The sequence below is a fragment of the Podarcis liolepis genome (genome assembly GCF_965112155.1).
Source record: "Podarcis liolepis genome assembly, chromosome: 13".
In the NCBI taxonomy this organism is placed as follows: Eukaryota; Metazoa; Chordata; class Lepidosauria; order Squamata; family Lacertidae; genus Podarcis; species Podarcis liolepis.
Genome location: NC_139573.1, coordinates 58100877 through 58114220, shown reverse-complemented (window position 1 = coordinate 58114220; position 13344 = coordinate 58100877). Strand labels below are relative to the sequence as shown.

Genomic DNA, 13344 nt, shown 5'->3' with positions numbered 1-13344 from the left:
ATGTTCTGGAAGTTGGGCAATAGGGGCAGTACAGGATTCCTTTTGGTGTACCGACCTCCCCGCTGCGCCAAGGATTCCCTGCCCGAGCTGCTTCAGGTCGTGGCGGATGTTCTCCTGGAGACACCTAGCTTGGTCGTCCTAGGGGATTTTAACATCCATGCCGACACGACCTTACAAGGGGCCGCTCGGGACTTCGTGGAAAGCATGGCCTCCATGGGGCTGTCCCTGAATAAGTCTGGCCCAACCCATAGCCGTGGACATGCCTTGGACCTGGTGTTTACCTCTATGGATGTTGGTGATCTGACACTAAGTAAAAGCGAAACGAAAGAAGTGCCATGGTCAGATCACTTCCTGGTGCAACTGGACTTCTCTGCGACCCATCCCCTCTGCAGGGAGGTGGGACCAATTCGGATGGTCCGCCCCCGCCACTTAATGGATCCAAATGGTTTCCAGAGAGTGGTAGGGGATGCTTTATCCCATGTTGATAGCCTTTCAGCTGATTCCCTGGTGGCCCGCTGGAATGTGGAGTTAACCAGGGCTATTGACTGTTTGGCTCCGAAGCGCCCTCTCCGATTGCATGGAGCCCGGATAGCCCCGTGGTTTTCCACGGATCTGAGGGCAATGAAACAATCGTTGAGACGGCTAGAGCGCCGGTGGCGGAGAACTCATTCCGAATCTGACCGGACACAGGTTAGAGCTCAACGTCGAGCCTACCAAGTGGCGATAGCGACGGCGAAGAAGAATTTCTTCACCGCCTCTATTGCATCTGCAGAAAACAGCAGCAGGAGACTTTTTCAGGTGGTTCACAATTTAGCGGAACCACCTGCAACATCGGGGCCCAGTACGGGCCACATGTTCTCCTGCAATGATTTTGCAAAGTTTTTTGCAGATAAAATCGCTCAGATTCGGGAAGAAGTAGACTCCACCGTGGGAGCAGGGCCGGGGCGGGAGAGTGCAAGAGTTCTGTCTGGTCAAGTTGAGTGGGATCAATTCCAATCTGTTACCTCCGAGGATGTGGACAGGCTGCTTGGACGAGTGAAACCAACCACCTGTCTCCTGGATCCTTGCCCATCCTGGCTAATAAAAGCAAGCCGGGAAGGGCTGGGCGATGGGCTTCGTGGGGTGGTGAATGCTTCCCTCCGTGAGGGAGCCTTCCCAGACCCGCTGAAAGAGGCGGTTATTAAACCGCTTCTTAAAAAACCATCTTTAGATGCGGCCACGATGGCCAACTATCGCCCAGTCTCAAATCTTCCATTCCTGGGCAAGGTGATTGAGCGAGCGGTTGCCGAACAACTCCAGGCACGCCTGGAAGAAGCGGACCATTTGGATCCCTTCCAGTCGGGATTCAGGCCTCATCATGGGACTGAAACTGCCTTGGTCGCACTGGTTGATGATCTCCGGCGGGCTAGGGACAAAGGTGAGAGCTGTTTCCTAGTTCTGCTGGATCTCTCAGCGGCGTTCGATACCATCGACCATAGCATCCTTCTGGACCGTCTTGAGGGGCTGGGAGCTGGGGGCACTGTTATACCGTGGTTCCGCTCCTTCCTCCTGGGCCGTGTTCAGAAAGTGGTGGTGGGGGATGAGTGTTCAGACCCCTGGGCTCTCACTTGTGGGGTGCCTCAGGGTTCTGTCCTCTCCCCCATGCTTTTCAACATCTACATGCGGCCGCTGGGAGAGATCATCAGGAGGTTTGGGCTGGGTGTTCATCAGTAAGCGGATGATACCCAGCTCTACCTCTCTTTTAAATCAGAACCAGTGAAGGCGGTGAAGGTCCTGTGTGAGTGTCTGGAGGCGGTTGGAGGATGGATGGCGGCTAACAGATTGAGGTTGAATCCTGACAAGACAGAAGTACTGTTCTTGGGGGACAGAAGGCGGGCAGGTGTGGAGGATTCCCTGGTCCTGAATGGGGTAACTGTGCCCCTGAAGGACCAGGTGCGCAGCCTGGGAGTCATTTTGGACTCACAGCTGTCCATGGAGGCACAGGTCAAATCTGTGTCCAGGGCAGCTGTTTACCAGCTCCATCTGGTACGTAGGCTGAGACCCTATCTGCCTGCGGACTGTCTCGCCAGAGTGGTGCATGCTCTTGTAATCTCCCGCTTGGACTACTGCAATGCACTCTACGTGGGGCTACCTTTGAAGGTGACTCGGAAACTACAACTAATCCAGAATGCGGCAGCTAGACTGGTGACTGGGAGCGGCCGCCGAGACCATATAACACCGGTCTTGAAAGACCTGCATTGGCTCCCAGTACGTTTCCGAGCACAATTCAGAGTGTTGGTGCTGACCTTTAAAGCCCTAAACGGCCTCGGTCCAGTATACCTGAAGGAGCGTCTCCACCCCCATCATTCTGCCCGGACGCTGAGGTCCAGCGCCGAGGGCCTTCTGGCGGTTCCCTCATTGCGAGAAGCAAAGCTACAGGGAACCAGGCAGAGGGCCTTCTCGGTAGTGGCGCCCGCCCTGTGGAACACCCTTCCAGCAGATGTCAAGGCGATAAACAACTACCTGACATTCAGGAGACATCTTAAGGCAGCCCTGTTCAGGGAAGTTTTTAACGTGTGATATTTTATTGTATTTTTGGTTTTTATGGAAGCCGCCCAGAGTGGCTGGGGAGGCCCAGCCAGATGGGCGGGGTATAAATAATAAATTATTATTATTATTATTATTATTATTGGAGGGCCAGCTGACATTGTAGGTTTAGCAGTGTGAAGCTACTCAAATGTCAGGCTTATTCCTGCAGACTTTTATCTGTCTTTGATCAGCACAGAGTGACTGAAGGGTGTCTTGTGCCCCTTCCTTTGGGGTTGCAAGAAGATGCAAGGATCAAGCAAGGAATTAGGAGCATTGATTTTGGTTTAAACTTCGGGATAGACAAGAAAACTATTCTAAAGGGGGAGGTCTGTTATACTTACAGGTGCCTGCTGAGCAAGATAAGTTGCTTTTAAGCCTGCAGTGGTATTAAGAAGCAATACTCTATGAACAAAGGTTTAAATAAAGACCATCTTTTTCTAGGAAGCCTCTCATGTATTGCAGTCTCCTGCCTTTGAAGCTCTATAAAAGGGCAAGATCTGAATTACTAAAAGGGGTAAGCTAACATTCCTGCCAATTGGTGTGTTTTTACTTTGGCCATCAGCTCAACAACAGCAAGCTAACTTTCTGAGAGCTGCAAGAAGGGCTCTGGCGAGGAGATAATTTACATTATCCTGGACTCAATGGGCCACTGGCACAATGACACAGAGAGGACAGTCCGCTTGCCACAAATGTCCCAGAACAAAACAAGAAAAGGCTTGTAGCAAGAGGGCTGATTCCCAGTTACCTCCTTGCAAGCACTGAAAGAATCCACAATACCCAACAAGGCCCTCTTCAAAAGGATTCCTTTTATTTTCATGTGAAACTTAGCTGCATATTTCTGGCCTGGTCACAACGACAATCCCAGAGTTGTCCACCCACCCCCTGGCTTGCCCCGTCATAGCACACCCAGAAATTGCAACTACCTTTCTTCTGGAGTGCTTTATAGAGATTCCCTTCCCTTCGGGGCCTTGAGACAGATTCAGTTAAGAGTGAAGATTAAATAAAGTCAGGCAAAACTTGCAACTGGTACATTTGGAGAGGCTGCCCCCCCCCCAGGGGAGGTGAGCAAAGATTAGCCCTGCAGCTGGTCTGAGGCACCTGAAAGCCCAGGGACGTGTCTGCCAACCAACACAAGGCAGCCTTTCCCAGCCTGTGCCCTCCAATGTTTTGGATGACCCCCCCCCCCATTAGCCAAAGCATCCCACAGCTCTGCTGGCTAGCTCCCCACTCCCCCCCAGGAGTGGTACTACCAAATAGTTGGACGGCACTGCCTTGGCAAAGGCTGCTGCTCTGAGGGACTTCCTGTGGTGTGGCTTCACATTTGCTTCCCTCCTGCCAGTTTCTGAAACAACGTTTGAAGGAGGTGGAGCCAGCTCACCTCTTTGCTTGCTACCCAGCCCCTCTGTGCCTCTGGAGAGGGAGGAGGTGGTGGCACTGCTGCCTCGCCCTGACCCCCAGCCCCCTCCCCTGTGTTTATTGCTAGCTAAGGCAACATGGTCTGCAGGCAACAGAAAAACAGGCAAAATTTACTCCTATGCTGCTCCTATTCCCCATGGCACCTGCTTTAAGAACTGTACTAATCTTAAAACAGACAAAAATGCACTTTCTAGAGGAAAGGGAGATAATATGCACTATAAGAAAGCAACATGAGTTTCCCTTTTGGTCTAGAGAACCTGCTTTACAGCAGTCCCTTTCTCCCTTTTAATATGGGGCATTGGGTACTGAGTTAAGTTTCCCTCAATTCCCTTTTTTCTTTTTTTAAAAACCCCAAACACTCCTATACACACAAAAACCCTTATAAAGCACTTGTGTGGGACAAAAGGTCTTGTGCCCACTGGAGTAGCAAACAGCTGGGGTTGAGATAGTGTTAAAGGCTGGAAGGAAATAGGGCATTATGCCTAGAGCATCCTTCCCCATACCTGGAGGGTGCCAGGTTAAGGTGCCAGGATGCTCATGGCACTGTCCCCAACAGACAGTGGCTGCTGTTCGCTGGATTCAAAGACAACCTGGAGGACTTGCTGCGTCTTTGACCAGCAATGAAATGATGCTCACACAAACCTTCCTCAAACAGGGCAAGTTCCCTGCAGTGCTGGACACTAGCCAAAGTGCCCCCCCCCTTTCAGAAAAAAGTTGAAGGCAGCCCAAGGAGTTCGTCTTTTAAGTCCAAAGTTCAGAGCACACAAAAGGAGAATGAAGCTTGAGAGGTGGGGACGGCTCCTGTAGATCTGCCGCAAATTGTCCCCACAAAGGACATTTGTAGCCTGGCGCAAGGTGCAGCCAGCCCTGGGCAGCTGAGCCCATGTGCTTCTCAAGCACTGAGAAAGGATGAGGCTCTTCCTTTTGCTTTGAGAGACAGAGAGAGAGGGTTGCGGGAGCTCCGCCTGCCTGCCTATTTGTCAAGGAGGGAGCGCTGGAGAGCTCGCTGCAGCTCTGCCTCCTCCTCCTGCTGCCGCTGCCGCTCCAGGTCCTGCTGCTCACGAACGGAAAGCTCCATAGCCAGGCGCAGGTCCCGATCGAAACTGGAAGATTCCTGCAGAGAGGCGGAGGCTGGAGTAGCCAAGAAGCTTTCCTGCAAAGCCCTGGGGGAGAGGAAGAGAGATGGAGTGAAACACTTTTAACCAGCTGCCCAACACAGAGCCTGCTTTCCTAACACCCCCTGGCTTTCTGGGGCAAAGCCCCCCACCCCCCAATGCATGGAGAGCAACGCTCCCGAGCAGAGGCATCAAGGACCTGCTGGAACAGCTGTGAGAGCTAGAGCCACAGCAAGGAAATCATAGAATCATAGAGTTGGAAGAGACCACAAGGGCCATCGAGTCCAACCCCCTGCCAAGCAGGAAACACCATCAGAGCACTCCTGACATATGGATGTCAAGCCTCTGCTTAAAGACCTCCAAAGGAGACTCCACCACACTCCTTGGCAGCAAATTCCACTGTCAAACAGCTCTTACTGTCAGGAAGTTCTTCCTAATGTTTAGGTGGAATCTTCTTTCTTGTAGTTTGGATCCACTGCTCCGTGTCCGCTTCTCTGGAGCAGCAGAAAACAACCTTTCTCCCTCCTCTATGTGACATCCTTTTATATATTTGAACATGGCTATCATATCACCCATTAACCTCCTCTTCTCCAGTCTAAACATGCCCAGCTCCCTTAGCCGTTCCTCATAAGGCATCGTTTCCAGGCCTTTGACCATTTTGGTTGCCCTCCTCTGGACATGTTCCAGTTTGTCAGTGTCCTTCTTGAACTGTGGTGCCCAGAACTGGACACAGTACTCCAGGTGAGGTCTGACCAGAGCAGAATACAGTGGCACTATTACTTCCCTTGATCTAGATGTTATACTCCTATTGATGCAGCCCAGAATTGCATTGGCTTTTTTAGCTGCCGCGTCACACTGTTGGCTCATGTCAAGTTTGTGGTCAACCAAGACTCCTAGATCCTTTTCACATGTACTGCTCTCAAGCCCGGTGTCACCCATCTTGTATTTGTGCCTCTCATTTTCTTTTGCCCAAGTGCAATACTTTACATTTCTCCCTGTTAAAATTCATCTTGTTTGTTTTTGCCCAGTTCTCTAATCTGTCAAGGTCGTTTTGAAGTGTGATCCTGTCCTCTGGGGTGTTAGCCACCCCTCCCAGTTTGGTGTCATCTGCAAATTTGATCAGGATGCCCTTGAGTCCATCATCCAAGTCGTTGATAAAGATGTTGAATAAGACCGGGCCCAAGACAGAACCCTGTGGCACCCCACTAGTCACTCTTCTCCAGGATGAAGAGGAACCATTGATGAGCACCCTTTGGGTTCGGTCAGTCAGCCATGCCTGGGTCTTGCCAGGAAGCCGCTATGCCTCCACACCCCCTCCCAGGTCAGTGTTTGCAGGGAACTTAACTGGACCAGCCGAATGATGCGCAGGTGCTTAGGATGTATATTCATCCTCCCCACCGCCCTTTGTGGGCGACTTTTGTGTTTCTCCCTCTCACATACTCAATTTTCATGGAAGGAAAGAAGGCCAGAATGGCTTTAAACAAGGGTTAGAAGGCTATCGGCCGCCACTGGCCAGGATGGCTCTGCTCTGCCACCACGGCTGGAGGTGAGGCAGCTACACTTCTGAACACCAGTTGCTGGAAGCCACAAGAGGGAGAGGTGCCCTGCTCTTTGGTTCAGGTCCTGCTTGCTGGTTTCCCGCAGGCATCTGGTGGGCCACCCTGAGGACAGGGTGCTGGACTAGATGGGTCCCCCTTGGCTTGATCCAGCAGGCGCTTCGGGTGGTCATAAAAGTCTCCCACCCACAACCAGAAAAGGCAGAAGATACACAGAAAAGGAGTGATGACAGGCTCAGCCTCAACAAAGACCATAATGCCCCCTCCTTTTACGTGGTCCCTCCAAGGCCTAGAAAGGGGGGGAATCAACTAATGATGGGCAGGTGGTGAATGAGAGAGAGAGAAAAAGAGAGAGAGAGAGAGAGAGAGAGAGAGAGAGAATGGGTGGATGAATGAACCAGGGCTGTCCCACACACTTCTTGCTTTGGGTCCACTCAGGGTTGTTGATATGTGGCCTCTGATCACCTTCCCACAAGGGAATGTGGTCCCCAACTTCGAAAGGGCCACCCACCCCTGCTATGAGCAGCTGCAGCAGAGTTGGTGAAAAGCACTTAGCAGCCCTGCTCTACTCCTGCACTTTCCACGTATTCCATCCCTCTCCCACCAGAAACCCCTGGGAGATGGGAGCTCCTGCATGGGAAGGCCAGGCAAGGGAGCATGAGATACTGTCACTAGGAACAGATGCTCCAAGCCAGGGCTGGGGAACACCTGGAGCTCTCCAGCTGTTGCTGGGAATCCAACTCCCATCAGATCCAGTCAGGACGACGTGGTCAGGGATGATGGGAGCTGGAGTTTAATAACAGATTCCTCTGGTTCCTCCTCCCTGCTCTACAGTAAACCCTGGATGGGGCTCAGCTTCCTAGCACCTGGTGGTGAGTAACTCCTCATGTTTAGCAAGAAGGAACATTACCTTTGATACTGAAGGTTGAGGTCCTGTGAGTAAGAGACAGCCCCATTCAAGTCTGGTCCCAAAGCCTCCTGAGAAAGACACCAGAGCAGTTAATACCAGTGACAATTTGAGACGCACACTCACACATCATGCAGAAGTGGCTGGTGCTGGGGGTTTAATACCATTGATATCTTTTCTAACCCACTTTTCTATTGGATGTATTAAAGTGACTTACAAAAACTCAGAACAAACCAATCTAAAAAACTAAAAACTAGCATTAAACTAGCATGTTAATTCAGAAGCCAAACAATCCTTAAAAGTAGCAACATTAAACATGAAAGCCTCAGTGGTTTTGCTGTGGGTTTTTTAAAGTCTCCAGTGGTTGCCAAAAATCAAACACATGAAGGAGCTTGGTGGATCTCTCCTAAAATGGAGATCTAATACTGCCCTCAGCTCAGTGGCAGAGCTCATATTTGACATGCAGAGGGTTCTGGGTTTTATCCCTGACATCGCAGACAGGGCTGGGGAAGGAGACCTGACTGAAACCAGAGTGGCTGCCAGTCAGTGTAGGCCAGTGATGAGGAACCTGTGGCCCACCAGAAAGTGTTGAATGCCAGGTCCCATCATCCACCGCTAGCATGGCCAATGGGAGTGGTGGTCCTGCAACATCCAGAGGGCCACAGGTTCTCCATCTCCAGGAGAGACCAGTGGTCTCAGTATAAAGCAGCTTCTTGAGTTCTTTTTGACATGCATTGTTGCATTCCCAGGATGCAACAGACTCCCTCAGAAAGTGGTGGACTCTCCTTCCTTGGAGGTTGGGGAACATGCTTCACATGCATCGTCTGAAGACCCCATTTGCCCGATCCCCTGGCCTTTCCTGTGCTCTGATTATTTCACACAAGAATTCTCCCATTATGCTGCTGCCCCAGCTCCGCCTCCTCAGGTGGCCCCTTCTGCAGCGTGAGAAAAGAGCAGGGGCAAAGCTCAGCAAGGCCGTCCAAGCTCATGAGAAGTTGGCCAGGGGTGTGAGGTAAGGGAATGGGAAAAGATCCCTGAGCAAGAGGGGCTCACTCTGTTCTGGCCAGACTCCATCAGGCTCTGCTGGATAGCAAACTGCATGATCTCGTTGTCTTCATCCTGCACCTGGACATTCCTGCCATCGTCCTGAATGTGATAGGATTTAGGGATCTCAAAGACGGACTGGTCGACCACAAAGGCAGAGGCTGGAGTAGCCATGTGGGGGGAAAAAGGACACCAAGCATTAACCCCAGGGATTGGCAGAGAGCCCAGAAAGCAGAAAGCAGAGGTGTAGCAGTATTATTTCATTTGGCTTGCTGGCTTAAGGATGTAATTCTCTCTTAGGGTGAAAAATGGTTTAGCCCAAGGGTGAAGATGCTGACGATGGGCACCTGCTTGGCACAAAGGATGCCCCAGGGTCAGTCCTGGGTGTCCCCCATTAAAACCCTGGATGGAATCAGCCTTGGTTGCCCTGGTGGATGGCCCATGTCAGGAGAGGGACCGTTCCTTGATCTCTCAGCAACCTTCAATACCGCTGACTGCGGCATCTTCCTAGATAGCTTCTGTGGCATGGATATCAAGGGGAGTGGACGACTGCAGAAGGTGCAGAAACACTGGAGGAGTGCTCTTCAACTCCACAGGGCACTATTTGGTATCCACTGCTATCCAGTATCTATATGAAGCTTCTGGGAATGGCCATTAGGAGCTTGGGAGCACGGCACCATCAGTATGCAAAGCTCCAGGGCTCTGGACATATCTTGAACGAAAAATAGGGAAAGCAGGGAACACCTTTTCAACTCTATCATGGCAACCAGGTGAGCATACAATGTCCACTGCTCTATTTAACAGTAGTGCAGAATCAAATAATAGGGCCACTGAACTGGTCTATCCAGTGGTACACCCCATGAGAAATCAGAAAATAGGAGAGATGTCCGCAACATGGTGGCTCTCCAGATGTTGCTGGACTCTTGCCATCTCTGACTGCTGGCCATATTGGCTGGGGCTGATGGAAGGTGGAGTTTGCAACCAGTTTGTGAAGGGTGCGTTATTACGTTGAACATTTTAATTTGTTGTGCAGTGAACATAGTAAGGGATCCATAAACACCTAGAGGACCACACATTGGGGAAGATGCACTATCTATCCCTCTGTTGCACAATGCTTTGGGAGATGATCTCAGGTGAAAAGTGGATTTTAAATATATAAAAATGAAGGAGATATCTTGCATAATTCAGCCTGTGTGAAGGCGCAACCAGGAGCAAAGAGGTCCACACATTTTGTCCACTTAAATCTGACTGCCACAGAGTCTCCCAGAGGAATATCCCAATCTGGAAACCAAAGGGTTCCTCTTACTTGAGTTCCTCCCTCAAACCCTGGAGCAGCTCTCTCACCAGATGGCTGCTGTGCCCCATCTGAAGCCTGGGGAGACGCCTCTTCTGCTGTGCTGCAGCCGTTCACATTCCCAAAAGTAATGCGAGCATTGAGGATGTGGAACAATGGGATCTCTGCAGTTTGGGGGAAGGGAAGAGGGACAGGAGAGGTTGAGTAAGGTCACCAGTTATCCTCATCACCACAGTTTGCTTTGAAGGTGCCCCAAGACAAGAAGCACCGTTCAAGGGGGGAGGGGGTTGATGTCTTGAACATGGTGGCAGGTGGGGGGCAGGAAGAGGGAACCACCAGCACAAAAAGGGTCATACCGATTTTAACTGGAAATCCAGGAGGAAAGTCCAAGGTGATGAAGTCTTTGAGTTGAGCAAAATGTGCACTGGTTCTGGCCATCAAGTCCACAATGGGGGTGACCTGCTCCACAAGGGAGAGGGGAAACTGTTCGGACATCCACAAGTTGGCTTTAAACCTACCAGAGATGAAAGTGTCATAAACACATCTGCCCCAAGTAGAGAAATACAGCATGAGTCAGTAAGCAGTCCTCCTCCCCCTTTCTCTGACACAGAATGCAATGTTGATAAGGAGCTAGCAGAGAGTGGGAGGGTGAGAAGTCAGCTGGCTCAAGATGCGCAGGCTGTGTCGTACTACAGCTCCCAGATGGGCGCAGAGAATGAGTGCACGCCCTCATAGATTCGGGAGCATCCACAGACTTGGACTCGGTGGAGAGGTTGGGGTTGGCCACGCAGAGTTTGGAGCTCCCTCTAGAAGTGCAGACCATTGATGGGCACCCCTTATTGTCGGGGAGCATCTCAGACACCACGATGCCAATAGGCCTCGAGTTGCCGGGCCACCAAGAGACAATATCGTTCTTAAGCTCATCTCAAAGAGGGGGGGAATGCCAAGCCAGTAACTTAAAACATGGACCAAGTGAATGTTGTCTCTTGACTCAAGCCTTGACAAAAGCAAGCATCGCTAATGCTTCTGCACCGGGGGAATTGACATCCTTACACAAAGCAAGCAAGATTTTGGGGAGATGTTGGGCTTCTAATGGAGGCCCCCAGCTGCAGTTGGTGGAGGATTTCTAAAATAAAAGGTGCTGTGTCTTGAGTTATCCTGGAAGACTTCTCTGACTCCCAGGTTCCTTGGGACCATGCTGTGAAGGGCTCTCTCACTGAATGGGTGCTGGGTCTCAGCGCAGGCTCAAATCAAGTGCTGTGAGGCTGCTCCAGCAGCAACTCATGGTCCAGCAGGGAGTGGGCCTGACTTCTGCAGGCAGCATCTGTTCCTCCAGAGAGAAACAGAGTGCAGGATTTGCAAGCTGGGGCGCAAGAGAAAGGGAGGGGAAACTGAACCAAAGATAACAGGACGTTCAACAGAGTAGTAGCTTTACTTCTGAGTCCGGATGGTCACTTCTTTGGGTCTCCCGATATCTCTGTCTTTCAGGTCAAACTGAGGGTTGAAATATTCCTCAGGAGTGATGGCTGTAGGGTTGTTGGTTGTGGCGTATTCTGTCGTGAGGTCCTGGGGGAAAGAGAAGAGCACAAGGTGGGTGGCCAGCAAGGCTTGGCAGAAACTCTTGGCTATCTGTCCAGGTTGCCTCAAAAGCCAATGGTGTCCCCAAAACAGAAGCCCAGGAGATCAGTCGCAGTGGGCCAAGGCTTCCCAACTCAGCAGGTCAGCTGCTCAGAGGGAGAGAGGGGGATTTGGCCTCAAAGTGAGTTGGCTCATCAGGCAAAAACAGAGGGCAGGATCGGCACAGGGAAACATGAAGGTATCTGAAGGAAGACAGTCAGTGGGGGTGCAGTGGACCATGTTAGACTAGGACCTGGGAGACCAGGGTTCAAATCCTCAGACCGGTCACTCACCCTCAGCTTCACCTACCTCACAGGGTTGTTGTGAGGAGAAAATGAGGAGAACTATGTGCACCACCTTTAGCACCATGGGAGAAAGGTGGAATATAAATGAAATGAAGTGATGGCCTTTCACCAGAGGACTTCCAACATTTATTTGCTTTACATTTACACAAATTTATATTTTGAGGAGTTGAAGGCAGAACATCTTGGTCGGTCCCTTTGCTTGCTCCGATTACTCTGATTAGTAAGGCGTGGGGCACCTCCAGCCCTGAGGCCAAATGAGGCCTGTCAGGCTTCTGCCTTCCGCCCTACATTGCTGGGCCAAAAGGGGTCTTCCAATGCAAAGCCCCCAGCTTCCAAGTGCAGGGCAGGCCTCTCAGCTGATCAGCATTACAGGGAGCCCATCTTCAAATGAGGCTTCTCCTTTGAAGTTTGGCAGGCATTAACCACCTAACGCAATTACATAATGATGTCATTATGACATCAGCTGATTGACATACAGGTGGTCCTGCCCACCTATCAAAGTTGCTCGGATCCCTTTCTCCACCCCTGGCCTAACCGTGAGAAAATAACATAAGCTGCTGGGAAGGAGCTCAGGCCAACTCCTGCTTTTAAGTCCATGTTTATTACCGTATTTATTTTTAAATCAGCAACATACTGTGCTGTTTTATTCTTGCATTTTTTAATGCTAGCCAGTTGAGGAACCAGGAGGTTGAAATGTGGGACAGTGAGTAAATAATAGAGGAGGAGTCCTCTTTTGCTGAAGAGATTAGCCTCAAAATACATTTTGCTCCTATCTCTGTGGTATAAAAACAGGAGTTCCTTGGCTGTTGCAGAAAAAAATAACACTTCATGGTTCCAGAGGGGTAGAGGATCCAGAACACTTCTAGGCTGCCTAGAAGGACTTCCCCTCATGTTTCAAACCCAGATGCACAAACCTCTTCTCTTGGACGACATCATGAAATATAAAATTCTCTCATAAGAAATTTGTTTTGTATTAAATTTACAGCACGAACCCTACTTTGCTCCCTTACTTTTATTCATTTTCCTTTGTCTTTCTTTATGTATTTTCAATTGCACTGTTAGCAGTTTTCCAGTAAAAGATTTAAAACCATAAAAAAGGAAAAAAAGACAATGCATTTTGCTCACCTGTTGTGCCCCGTACTCATGCTCGATGGTTCCCAGAAAGGATTCAAAGGGGTTTCTGTCAGCTGGAGGAAAGGGCGGGGGAGGAAGCACAACTGCAGTGTTATCTCTGTCAGCCCCCATGTCATGCTAAAACCTTCCCACTGGGAAGCATGAACAAGGCTGGCCTTTCAAAAGGCACTCTCCCCACAGCCCCAATGCAAGAGCTGAAGACGCCCCCATTGGATCTCCTGGATCTACTCCTGGAGGGCAGGACTGGAAAATGAAGAGGAATCTCACATCCTTTCCAGTGTGCAAGGATCATGGGAAAATGACTCTCCCTCTGCCTTAAATATGCACAGTAAACTGGTTTGTGATGGACGCTGTAACAAATGATTCTGTCACTTTAACACATGACTTG

General features: G+C 50.5%; 1 protein-coding gene across 7 annotated transcripts in view; it reads right to left on the bottom strand.

Moving 5' to 3' along the window:
• Nucleotides 1-3354: 3354 nt before the first annotated feature.
• ANKRD13A (ankyrin repeat domain 13A) overlaps nt 3355-13344 on the bottom strand; it is a 47449-nt gene continuing 37459 nt past the window's right edge. For 5 of the 7 annotated variants that reach the window (XM_083470943.1, XM_083470945.1, XM_083470944.1 and 2 more), the window contains 7 exons: nt 12948-13009; nt 11336-11466; nt 10257-10414; nt 9951-10064; nt 8616-8767; nt 7566-7633; nt 3355-5147 (listed from right to left, as the gene is read on the bottom strand). In XM_083470943.1, coding sequence (XP_083327069.1) covers nt 4958-5147; nt 7566-7633; nt 8616-8767; nt 9951-10064; nt 10257-10414; nt 11336-11466; nt 12948-13009 — 875 coding nt within the window. In that variant the 3' untranslated portion in view covers nt 3355-4957. Of the gene's footprint in view, nt 5148-7565; nt 7634-8615; nt 8768-9010; nt 9319-9950; nt 10065-10256; nt 10415-11335; nt 11467-12947; nt 13010-13344 lie in introns of those variants that run through there. The other 2 variants (XM_083470946.1, XM_083470949.1) reach the window with 2 other exon arrangements.